Source organism: Rana temporaria, chromosome 9, assembly GCF_905171775.1.
Source record: "Rana temporaria chromosome 9, aRanTem1.1, whole genome shotgun sequence".
Classification (NCBI taxonomy): Eukaryota; Metazoa; Chordata; class Amphibia; order Anura; family Ranidae; genus Rana; species Rana temporaria.
Window position 1 is genome coordinate 30,474,530 of NC_053497.1, and position 13,561 is coordinate 30,488,090.

The window sequence follows — 13,561 nt, forward strand, 5'->3', positions numbered from 1 at the left end:
TGTAAATTGAAAAATATACAGAGAAACAAGGCTTTTACTGAGTATATATATATATATATATTATATATATATATATATATATATATATATATATATATATATATATATATATATATATATATATATATCTTAAAACAAAATGCATTAGATCCAAGATAACCAATTGGATTATCCCTTCGTATCTCTGCGTTGCACCGTCGTATCTATGCGCCTGATTCTTAGAATCAGTTACGCATAGATATCAGTTAGATCCAAGAGGCGTAAGTCTCTTACGCCGTCGGATCGTAACTGCAAATTTACGCTGGCCGCTAGGTGGCGCTTCTGTCGAATTCCGCGTCGAGTATGCAAATTAGCTTGATACGCGAATTCCCGAACGTACGCCCGGCTGATGCAGTAAAGTAACGCCGTTTACGTTAGGCTTTTCCCGGCGTATAGTTACCCCTGCTATATGGTGGCGTAAGTGCGGCGTAACAATGTTAAGTATGGCCGTCGTTCCCGCGTCGAAATTTGAAAAAGTTACGTCGTTTGCGTAAGTCGTCCGTGAATGGGGCTGGACGTCATTTACGTTCACGTCGAAACCAATGACGTCCTTGCGGCATACTTTGGAGCAATGCACACTGGGAAATTCCACGGACGGCGCATGCGCCGTTCGGGAAAAACGTTAATCACGTAGGGTCACACAACATTTACATAAAACACGCCCCCCTGTTCCAAATTTGAATTAGGCGGGCATACGCCGGACGATTTACGCTACGCCACCGCAACTTACGGAGCAAGTGCTTTGAGAATACAGCACTTGCCTGTCTAAGTTGCGGAGGCGTAGCGTAAATCAGATACGTTACGCCCGCACAAAGATACGCGATCGGACGTGAATCTGGCCCCATGTTTCTAGAGTCAAGTGACATGTGTCTGTACATCTACCTAGTAAAAGTTTCAACACTTACCCATTGCACAGTCTGGGCCGGTATACCCCTTCTTACACGTGCAGACCCCGTTCACACATTTGCCACGTCCACTGCAGTTATCTGGACAGGCTTTTGTACCACAGACCGGTCCGGTGAAACTGGCATCACAGACACACTTTCCATTGACACACTGCCCGTTGTTGTTACAGTTTTTAGGACAGGCTTTGGATGAACAATCAAGCCCTGTAAAACCAGAGTTACAGATACAGACTCCATCTTGGCACTGTCCATGGACATGGCAATTTTCTGGGCAAGCTTGAGAGCCGCAGTTCGAACCGACATAGCCAGGATCACAGGCACATTTTCCATTATCACAACTTCCATGGTTATTGCAGTTCTCTGGACAAGTTCTTTCACTACAGTCTGGGCCGGTGTATCCATAATTACAGACACATACCCCATCATCACATTGTCCTTGGTTCTGACACTCATTTAGACATGTTTTTAGTCCGCAGTCTATGTCTGTATATCCAGGATCACATATGCAAATGCCATCTTCACACCGACCCCTGCCCTTACAGTCATTGGGACAAGTTCTGGATCCACAGTTGGGACCTGTGTATCCAGAATAACAAATGCACTTCCCATCATCACAGGTGCCACGGTCATTGCAATTTTCAGGACATGTTCTGAGGGCACAGTCCTGACCAGTATATCCAGATTCACAAATACATTCACCGTCTTCACACCTACCATGGTTGTAACAATCATTGGGGCAGCTACTAGAACTGCAATCTAGACCAGTGTATCCAAATTTACAGGCGCATACCCCATCTTCACATCGCCCCCGATCGTTACAGTCGTTGGGGCAAGTTCTGATGTTGCAGTCCTCTCCTCTATATCCAGCATCACAAACACAGACCCCATTTTCACATTGACCCCTGTTATAGCAGTCATTGGGGCAGGTTCTAGACCTGCAGTCCTGCCCAGTAAATCCATAGTCACAAACACATAAGCCATCTTCACAGTGTCCCCGGTCATAGCAGTCATTGGGGCATCTCTTAGTTCCACAATCCAGACCAGTATATGCAGGGTCACAAAAACACACACCTCCTTCACATCGACCTTGGTCGTGGCAATTTTTGGGGCAAGTCCTGATGCTACAATCCACTCCTGTGTAACCAGGCGAGCAGACGCAAATGCCCCTAACACAACGGCCATGGTTGGAGCACTCAGCGGGGCAAGATCTGGTCCCACACACTGGGCCAATAAACCCAGCATTACAAATGCATTTGCCATTGATGCATTGCCCATTTCCGCTACAGTTTTTGGGGCAGGCTTTGGATCCACAGTCCGGCCCAGTAAATCCAGGGTTGCAAATACAAATGCCATTTTGACATCGGCCCCGGTTGTTGCATTTGTTGGGGCAGTCCTTTAATGCACAGTCCGGGCCTGTGTAGCCAGGATCACATATACACTTCCCATCATCACAGCGGCCTTGTTTGTGACAGTCATTGGGGCAAGTTATGATCTCGCAATCTGGCCCTGTGAAGCCCGGGTTACAGATGCACTCACCATCTTCACATCTGCCCCTTCTCTCGCATTCTGGCGAACAAATTCTAGTGCCGCAGTCTGGCCCGACAAATCCAGCATCACACACGCACTTTCCAGAAATGCACTGACCCTGTTCGTTACAATCTTCAGGACAACCCTTATACCCACAATCCTCCCCAGAGTACCCAGGGTTACAAACGCAGACCCCATCAACGCATTTGCCATTGTCATTACAGTCATGGAGGCAGCTTCTGGTGCCACAGTCTGGTCCGGTGAAACCAGTGTCACACACGCAGGCGCCATCCTCACAGTCGCCCCGGTCATTGCAATTATTGGGGCAGTTTCTAGAGCCGCAGTCCACCCCTGCATATCCTGAATAGCAAACGCAAATTCCATTTTCGCATCTTCCCCGTTTGAGACAGTTCCTGGGGCAGACTCGAGAGCTGCAGTCTTCACCGGAAAATCCAGGGTCGCAAATGCAAACTCCATCTTGGCACTGTCCGTTATTGTGACAGTTGTTTAGACAAGCTTTGATGCCGCAAGATACACCAGAATATCCTTCAAAGCAGATGCAACGTCCATTTTTGCATCGGCCTTGGTCATTGCAGTCCTCGGGGCAGGTCTTCAGCTGGCATTTGTCTCCCATGAAGCCTTCTTTACACTGGCACTGCCCGTCGACACAAGTACCCCTCTCATCACCTCCACAGCCCCCTGGGCAGTCATCAGCGTTTTGGGGGCAAGGAACAGGCTTGAGACTGGAAGGGTCATCTGAAAGAAAAGCAAAGAGAACTCAGGGAACTTATATAGTATACAACTAACATATATATATATATATATATATATATATATATATATATATATATATATATATATATACATACACAGTATGTTACAGGTGGTATTACAAGATCAGTGATCAACCCAACAGACAAAAAGTTATTCTTTGCTTAGAATGGAGTGGGAAAGCCACAGAACTTCTCTCTTTGGAGAGATTTTCTCTTACTTCCTGTCCTGGTGTCAACCATCCACACCCTGACTCACAAGGTGTCTTCAGAAAAAGAAGCTCGGGGACATGACTAACCAGCTCAAAGATTGATCTGCCAAGGGTTCTAATCATTCTCCACTCTAGCTAAGATTATGAGAAAAAAATATTTCGGTGAAGTTGGGCTTTAAAGCTGAGCTCCAGGCAATCAGCTACGTAAATAAAGATATTAAATACATATGGGGGACCTGTTTTGCCTGCCAAAGGTTTTTTATTTCTTTTCATCCAATATTGCTGGCATCGTTTTTTTTTTTTTCGATCAGCCAGTAGTCTGATCAGTGCTGCAGGGCTGATCGAAAGAAAGTTTCCAACAAGCCCATTTGTGAAAAGTTGATCATTAGATCGACTTCTTATGCATGGGAACAGACATAGATGGATTGAAATTCAGCCAGTTCCTGCCCAACTGGCTGAATTTTGATCCTTCTATGGCCAGCTTTACATAGCTCTGTCATACTGCACAGTCTGTCTGGCAGGGCAGAAGACTTGATTTTTCTTTGCTGTAGATAAAGTGGTTGTAAAGCTTTGTGTTTTTTCACCTTAATGCATCCTATGCATTAAGGTAAATAATCACCTTGCACTCTACGGCCCCCCCAGCCCCCCGTTTTATTTATCTGAGCACGAATCTCCATGGGTGCAATACCGCGTCGTTCTCTCCATGGCTGATCGACTCCTCATTGGATAGATTGAGAGCAGCGCAGCCATTGGCTCCTACTGCGGTCAATCAAATCCAGTGACGCGGCCGCCGAGGGGCGGGGCAGAGTCATACACGTGGCGGCTATGCACACCGAGTGTATAACACGGGAGCATGCCCACAAGGTAACCCCCTTGGGAGAGAGCTTTTTCAGAGGGGGTTAGCTATTGTGGGGCGGAGCCGAGACAGCCACCGTGGGACCCCAGAAGAGGACGATCGGGGCCACTCTGTGCAAAACGGACTGCATAGTGGAGGTAAGTATAACATGTTGGTTATTTAAAAAAAAAAAAATCTGAACCTAATTAATGCTTATTGGTCTCCCGCCTCCCCAGGACTAGAGAGTCAAATGAGAAGCAGCAGACTGACGAGCTCGTCTCTCTGCTCTGTACTCCTACCAGCTTGTTCTGGCAACACACTGACTGGTTCCTTGTGCTGCTCCTTCCCTACCCAGGCAGAGCTCTCGTGCACATGGAATTGTAAGAGGCTTATATTAAGGCTGGCCATAGACGGTTCCTGCTGAACCGGCCGAGATACGAACCGAGTTGATAGTTCAATCAACTTGTGATTATTGCTAGATGACGCCATAGCTGCTAGCAATAATAACTGTCCTCTTCCTGTCTGACCCCCCCAGCCCCCCCCCCTGACAATTATGCACACAATTGCTCGGCAGGAGGGATTCCCCTTGTCAACTCGTGGTTGCAGAAAATAAATTTGCACCGTCAATGGCCTGCCTTATTCAAATACAGGAAATTTCATAAAAAATAAAACAGATGTATTATTGAATACAGAGCTGTGTTAATTTATGTCTTTTTGTTTTATCTGCCTGGAGCCTTAAGGAAACACTCTAATTTATGACGGCCTAACTCAGAGAACAAATATTGCTAGCCAGAAACGTGATTGCTAAACTTTGGATCACTTCAGCTATTCCCATGGTAGAAAAACGGGTAGCAACAGTAAATGTTATTATTCTGTTTGAGCAACTTGTATATAACTACAGAGGCTTTCCTGTTAGCCTTGGCTGAAAAAAATATGACATTTCCCTATTATTTGAGCTCTCTTATAATGTAACATAATTCTTAATATGATCCCAAACGCAGCACAGTGGCTTAACGCTGGGAAAAGTTAGACAAAATAAAGGTGAACAAAGGACCCGGACCAGATGGTTTACACCCATGAGTCTTCAAAGAGCTGAGTTCAGTTTGTTTCCAAGCCATTGCTTCTAATTTTTAAAGACTGGTATTGGGCTGGTACCAATGTATAAATGCAAAGCAAATGTGTATTAACACTTAAAAAGGATCGAGGTTTTCAATCAGAAACTACAGACCTGTAAAAAGAAAATTCTATTGTAGGAAAGATATATTAATTTATTTATTTCAGGTACTTATATAGCGCTGTCATGAAGGGGTTTGGTAAGGGATCATATACAAAAGCAATATTAACTGCTTAAAGCGGAGGTTCACCCTTAGAGAGCACTTTTTAGCCTTAGATTCCTGCTCGTTTTGTCTAGGGGAATCGGCTATTTGTTTTAAAATATGAGCAGTACTTACCCGTTTACGAGATGCATCGTCTCCGTCGCTTCCGGGTATGGGCTGCGGGAATGGGCGTTCCTTCTTGATTGACAGTCTTCCGAGAGGCTTCCGACTGTCGCATCCATCGCGTCACGATTTTCCGAAAGAAGCCGAACGTCGGTGCGCAGGCGCAGTATAGAGCCGCACCGACGTTCGGCTTCTTTCGGCTACGAGTGACGTGATGGATGCGACCGTCAGAAGCCTCTCGGAAGACTGTCAATCAAGAAGGAACGCCCGCTCCTGAAGACCCATACCCGGAAGCGACGGAAGAAGATGCATCTCGAAAACGGTAAGTACTGCTCATATTTTAAAACAAATAGCCGATTCCCCTAGACCAAACGAGCAGGAATCTAAGGGGAAAATGTTTTTTTTTAATAAATGGGTGAACTCCCGCTTTAAGGACCGCCCGCACGACTTTTTACTTTGACAGAATAGCATGGCTGGGCAAATGGGCGTACAGGTACGTCCCCTTTAATTTGCCGCCGCGTTGTCAAGCCGAGCTCCATGCCCGAGCCCGCGGGACCCGGGGACTTAATGTCCACCTGTGTCCTGTGATCGGGTCACGGAGCTGAAGAACGTGGAGATGTCAGTAAAAACACAACATCTCCCCGTTCTTCCTAGAGACATGTCACTGATCGTCTGCTCCCTCTCATCGGGAACAGCGATCAGTGATGTGTCACTCGTAGCCACGCCCCCTAACAGTTAGAATCACTCCCTAGGACACACTTAACCCCGTCAGCGCCCCCTACAGGATAACCCCTTCACTGCCAGTGTCATTTTTACAGTAATCAGTACATTTTTATAGCACTGATCGCTGTAAAAATGACAATGGTTCCAAAATGGTGTCAAAAGTGTCTGATGTGTTCGCCATAATGTCGCAGTCACGATAAAAAGATGCCACCAAACTATCCCCTATTTTGTAGCCACTACTGCGATTTTTTTTTAACAAAAATATGTAGAAGAATACGTATCGGCCTAAACTTAGGAAAAAAATATATATTTTTTTATCTATTTTTGGGGGATATTTATTATAGCAACAAGTAAAAAATATTGTTTTTTTTTTCAAAATTGTCGCTCTATTTTTGTTTATAGCTCATAAAATAAAAAAAACGCAGAGGTGATCAAATACCACCAAAATAAAGCTCTATTTGTGGCAAATGCCGCCGATTTGACATGTCAAATCGCATCTCAAATCATACCAAATCGTACCCAGTGTGAACCTAGGCGGAGCGTTAAGACTACGGATTATTACTATGCATGATCTAAGTTTTTAAATGTTGCGCTGCAAAGATTAGGTGCCGCTATTCTTTACCTGTGTGCAGTATGTTGTCTACACTTTCCCTTTGTCTCCTGGCTGCCATATAGCTAGATTCACAAAGAGTTACAGCCTTATTCCTAAATGGATTAAAATGGTTGTAAAGGTTCCCGTTTAAAAAAAAAGTAATAACAAACATGTCATACTTACCTCCTTTGTTTTGGCCCTATCCTCCTGTTCTGGGGTCCCACGGCGGCTCTCTTGGCTCCTCCCCGCAATAGATAACCCCCTCTGGGAAGCTCTCTCCCGAGGGGGTTACATTGGAGGCGCGCTCCTGTGTCCATAGCTGCCTAGTGTATGACTCGGGGTCATACAGGGTAAAACGGGGGGGGGGGGAGGGGCCGGACAATGCAAGGTGTTTTTTCACCTTAATTCATTAGGGTGAAAAAACACAAAGGTTTTACAACCCATTTAAACTTATTATTTTCCTCAAAATTCTACAAACATTATCACATAATGACAATGTGAAATAAAAACCCCAAAAAATCAAATCCCATGTACATAAGTATTCACAGCCTTTTTTCAATACTTTGTTGAAGCACCTTTGGCACCAATTACGGCCTCAAGTCTTTCTGAGTATGATGCTACAAGATTGGTACACCTATTTTTGGGCAGTTTCTCCCATTCCTCTTTGCAGGACCTCTAAAGCTCCATCAGGTTGGATGGGGAGCGTCTGTGAACAGCCGTTTTCAGATCTCTCCAGAGATGTTCAATCGGGTTCAAGTCTTGGCTCTGGCTGGGCCACTCAAGGACATTTACAGAGTTGTCTCGTAGCCACTCCTTTGGTATCTTGGCTGTGTGGTTTGGGTCGTTGTCCTGTTGGAAGATGAACCTTCGCCCCAGTCTGAGGTCCAGAGCGCTCCGGAGCAGGTTTTCATCAAGGATGTCTCTGTACATTGCTGTATTCATCCTTTCCTCGATCCTGACCAGTCTCCCAGTTCCTGCCCCTGAAAAACATCCCCACAGCATGAGGCTGCCACCGCCATGCTCCCCTGTAAGGATTGTATTGGCCAAGTGATGAGCGGTGCCTGGTTCCCTCCAGACATGACGCTCACCCTTCAGACCAAAGAGTTCAATCTTTGTTTCATCAGACAAGAGAATTTTCGTTCTCATGATCTGAGAGTCCTTTAAGTGTTTTTTGGCAAACTCAACATGGGCTGTCATGTGCCTTTTACTGAGGATTGGCTTCCGTCTGGCCATAAAGCCCCAATTGGTGGAGTGCTGTAGAGATGGTTGTACTTCTGGAAGGTTCTCGTCTCTCAATAGAGAAACACTGAAGCTCTGTCAGAGTGACCATCAGGTTCTTGGTCATGTCCCTGACTAAGACCCTTCTTCCCATTCACTCTGTTTGACACGGCAGCCCGCTCTAGGAAGAGTCCTGGTGGTTCCAACTGTCTTTCATTTATGGAGATGATGGAGGCCACTTTGCTCATTTGGACCTTCAATGCTGCAGAAATGTTTCTGTACCCTTCCCCAGATCTGTGCCTCCATACAATCCTGTCTCCGATGTCTACAGACAATTCCTTGGACTTCATTGCTTGGTTTGTGCTCTGACATGACCTGTTAACTGTGGGAACTTATATAGACAGGTGTGTGCCTTTCCAAATCATATCCTTTAAACACAGCTGATCACAGATTGGGGTAAAGAGCCAATCACAGATGCTTTTTACCTTGTGATCAGCTGTGTCCAATCACAGCTGATCACGATCTAAACACACTTGCTGGTTATCAGCATTCCTTTCCTCACATTTTCAGTGTGAGGAGAGGAGAGAGCCGGTAACTGGCAAGTGTGAAAGGAGACAACTACACTAATAATGAGGGCACTGATCAGTGTCCTGATTATCAGTGCAGCCCCAACAGTGCAAATCAGTGCTGCCTATCAGTGGCAACCAGTGCTGCCTATGAGTGTCAATCAGTGCTGCCAATCAGTGCCGCCAATCAGTGCTGCCAATCAGTGCCGCCAATCAGTGCACATCAGTGCTGCTTATTAGTGCCCTTCAGTGCTGCCTATCAGTGCCAATCAGTGTGGCCTGATCAGTTCCCTCTTTGCCTTCTCACCCCCTTGTCCATTATCAGTTGGCTCTTTGCCTTCTCTGCCCCTTGTCCATGATCAGTTCCCTCAATGCCTTCTCTCCCCCTTGTCCATGATCAGTTCCCTCAATGCCTTCTCTCCCCCTTGTCCATGATCAGTTCCCTCAATGCCTTCTCTCCCCCTTGTCCATGTTCAGTTCCCTCTTTGCCTCCTCTCTTCCTTGTCCATGACCAGTTCCCTATTTGCCTCCTCTCTTCGTTGTCCGTGATCAGTTCCCTCTTTGCCTCCTCTCTTCCTTGTCCATGCTCAGTTCCCTTATTGCCTTCTCTCCCCCTTGTCCCTGATCAGTTCCCTCTTTGCCTCCTCTCTTCCTTGTCTATGATCAGTTCCCTATTTGCCTCCTATTTTCGTTGTCCACGATTAGTTCCCACATTGCCTTCTCTCCCCCTTGTCCATGATCAGTTCCCACATTGCCTTATCTCCCCCTTGTCCATGATCAGTTCCCACATTGCCTTATCTCCCCCTTGTCCATGATCAGTTCCCACATTGCCTTATCTCCCCCTTGTCCATGATCAGTTCCCACATTGCCTTATCTCCCCCTTGTCCATGATCAGTTCCAGCTTTGCCTTCTCTCCCCCTTGTCCATGACCACTTTTCTTCCTCTCTTCACTGTCCATGACCAGTTCCATTAACTCCAGCTACGGTAATCCTGGCATCTTCCTCTCCAGTATCCACCTGCAAACCACACTCAGACCCATCCTATCTATTCTCCCAATGGTATATGAACACATTACATTCAAATATTCAATGACCAGCTATAGCTCCCTTCTACTCCCTGGTCCACAACCAGAGCCCTAACTAAGCCCCTCGGATTTTACCACCAAAGGCAGGGACACAGGAGAGGGGCTGCACAGAAGGGATTTCTAAGAGAAAGAGCTACAGACCTACTTCACAAGCACTGCGAGAACCCTGATAAATTTTAGAGTAAGGCCGCGTACACACAAACGGTTAAACCGATTCGAACGGTCTGATGGACCGTTTTCATCTGTCCAAACCGATCGTGTGTGGGCCCCATCGGTTATTTATCCATCGGTTAAAAAAAAGCCAACTTGTTTTAAATTTAACCGATGGATTCCTAACCGATAGAAAAAAAGCGATCGTTAGTAGGCACAACCATCGGTTAAAAATCCACGCATGTTCAGAATCAAGTCGACGCATGCTTGGAAGCATTGAACTTTGTTTTTTTTCAGCACGTCGTTGTGTTTTACGTCACCGCGTTCTGACACGATCTAACCGATGGTGTGTAGGCACGACTGACCATCAGTCAGCTTCATCGGTTAACCGATGAAAACAGTCCATCAGACCGTTCTCATCGGATGGACCGATCGTGTGTACGAGGCTTAATTGTTTTGTAAATGTCATTTGCCAAACTGAATGTCTGCAAAAGTTTTAATTTATCCAAGTCATAGTATAGCCAGCAGTAGTTAGTCTTTAAAGTGGAGGTTCACCCAAAAACCTTTTTTTTTTTAACATTAGATTGAGGCTCGTTTTGTCAATGGGAATCGGGTGTTTTTTTTTACAATCGAAGCAGTACTTACCGTTTTAGAGATGCATCTTCTCCGCCGCTTCCGGGTATGGGCTGCGGAACTGGGCGTTCCTACTTGATTGACAGGCTTCCGACGGTCGCATACATCGCGTCACGATTTTCCGAAAGTAGCCGAACGTCGGTGCGCAGGCGCCGTATAGAGCCGCACCGACGTTCGGCTTCTTTCGGCTACTCGTGACACAATGTCGGAAGCCTGTCAATCAAATAGGAACGCCCAGTCCCGAAGACCATACCCGGAAGCGGCGGAGAAGATCGCTCTCTAAAACGGTAAGTACGGCTTCGATTTTAAAAAAAACTCCCGATTCCCCTTGACAAAATGAGCATTAATCTAACGTTAAAAAAAAATTTCGGGTGAACTCCCGCTTTAACATTACAAAATAAATCACGTTAAAATTGACTGTTACTAGCTAAAATGTAAAAGATATATTTATTTTTTTACTTTAACACAGCTGCAAAGTTTCCTGCATTAGCCCTTCCCGGACTGACTTAACGCATTGCCTGGAGTTGACCTTTAAAAGCCTTGAATTTGCTGGGCAAAATGCATTAACGAAAGACTGAAGGCCAACTGTATAAACGATCTTAAATAAATCCCCAAACTGTTTGAAACTATTTAAAACTGGCAGAGATTTTCAAACATGTTTTTATCTTCTACTCCCACAGAAAAAGCGCTGAAACCGCTCCAGTTACAGAGAGTATTTCTACAGTCAGTGGATCTGGATAAACAGCAATTTTATGGGTCTAGAGGGAACGCAAAGATTGTAAGTCACCTTTGCCAAAAAAATTGACTAAAACCCCCCCTCTCTCCCCTTTCCATCCCGAAAAAGAAGTATGATCGTCATCATCAATGCATCTAATGGGCAAATATTTTAAAGACAAAAGCACCTGGATATGCTTGCAGTTGGCGTCATCCAAATCCAGCAAATCATTACCATTCCGCACACTCCGGTGGCTGATAATATCTCTGGCACGGCGTGAATACTAGGTGGCTACCCAATTAAAAAGATCCATACAAACTTTATAAGACATCAAGGGGGATGAAGAATGCACTTCTGTTCTTGTATAAAAAGGACCTTGGTATTTTGGTTCCACAGCCGCTGGCTAAACGGAATTTGGATTTAGGTGTCTGGCTGGCTCTTTCGGTTCTTCAAAGAGACGGTCAGACGTACGCGGCATATAGTAATAAATAGCTATTTACCTAGATCTGCTTTTTTGTTTTTGCAGGGACTGTTGACGGGAAAGAATACTATACTAACCCTGCCAAGTTCAATGGCTTTGAATTGGGCTTTATGTTCGGACGCAGGCACAGGGAGGATTTGGCGCCACCGCTCTTGGGGCAGAAATACAAGATAAGGTACATATATAATGCAGAATGGGTTCATTAAGCGTCCCATTAATAAACAGACATTTATTTAAAAAAAATATATTTACCCGAATCTGCGTTTTGTTTTTGCAGGGACTGTTGACGGGAAATAATACTATAATAACCCTGCCAGGACCAATAGCTTTCAATTGGGAATTGTGTTTGGACACAGGCACAGTGACAAGTATATTATACAGAATGGTTTCATTAAGCCAAGGTTCACACTGGGCTGCGGGAATGAAGCCGCGCAAGTTCAGCTGAACTCTCCCGCTTGTCAGTCGCGATTTCGGCCGCGATTACAGAGACATCTGTGCAGTTTCTGCACAGATGTCAATGTAAATCACGGGCCGAGATCGCAAAAATTAAACAGAAACGACTTTTTGATATCGTGCAGCGCTGCAGATGCGGCGTCATACCGATTAGGACGGTGCCATTGCCGGCACATGCCGCCGATTTGACATGCGATTTCACATGTCTATAACAACCCTGCCTTGACCAATAGCAGAAAAATAGGACAAGGTGAGTATACTGTATTATACAGAATGGGTTCATTTATAAGCAGCCATTTATAAAAAAATATATAATGATTTACCCAGGGATTTTTTTTCAAGAGGAAGTTGTTGGAACTCAGTTCCACCACCTCTGGCTCAGACTCTTTGGTGCCTGCTTACCACAAGTCCGGTTTCTGTGCTTACAAGCGACAACTCTTCACTCTGTGTGTAACTAACCCCCCCTGAACTCTGCACTCTGTGTTTAACTAACCCCCCCTGAACTCTGCACTTTGTGTGTAACTAACCCCCCTGAACTCTGCACTCCATGTGTAACTAACCCCCCCCTGAACTATGCACTTTGTGTGTAACTAACCCCCCCTGAACTCTGAACTCCATGTGTAACCCCCCCCCTGAACTCTGCACTCTGTGTGTAACTAACCCCCCCTGAACTCTGCACTCTGTGTGTAACCCCCCCTGAACTCTGCACTCTGTGTGTAATGCAATCCTGGTATTTAATGACCTTTAAGACCCTGTTCGTGAAATTTGACTGACCACACCCACTATTTTAAGTCATTTGAAGGGTGCAGGTGGGGGGGGGGGGGTTTAGGGCATCATGGTTGAGTTCCAGCACCTACTGTTTGATTAAAAAAGCCCTGGATTTACCTAGCTCTGCCTTATTGTGTTCGCAGGGACTGTTGATGGGAAAAAAATACTATACTAATCCTTTCTGGATCAATCGATTAAATTGGGCTTTACGTTTGGACGCAGACAAAGGGAAGAATTAGCACCACTGCTCTCGGAGCAGAAATACCGGACAAGGGGAGTAAATGATAATTTTTTACAACCCGAAAAACGACATTGTTTAAAACGTCGTTAAAAAATGCAGCATGTTCGAAAAAAAATGTTGTCCTTTTTCAGAACCCGAAAAATGGTGTGAAGCCCACACACGATCATTTTAAATTACATTTTTTAAAAACGATGTTTTTTTCATGCCGAA

The 13,561-nt window shown here is 45.3% G+C and overlaps 1 protein-coding gene across 3 annotated transcripts in view; it reads right to left on the bottom strand.

Annotated features, from left to right (window-relative positions):
* Positions 1 to 13,561, bottom strand: part of TNXB (tenascin XB) — a 179,682-nt gene that overhangs the window by 113,276 nt on the left and 52,845 nt on the right. For all 3 annotated transcript variants that reach the window (XM_040323053.1, XM_040323052.1, XM_040323054.1), the window contains exon 3: positions 945 to 3,227. In XM_040323053.1, coding sequence (XP_040178987.1) covers positions 945 to 3,227 — 2,283 coding nt within the window. The remainder of the gene's footprint in view (positions 1 to 944; positions 3,228 to 13,561) is intronic.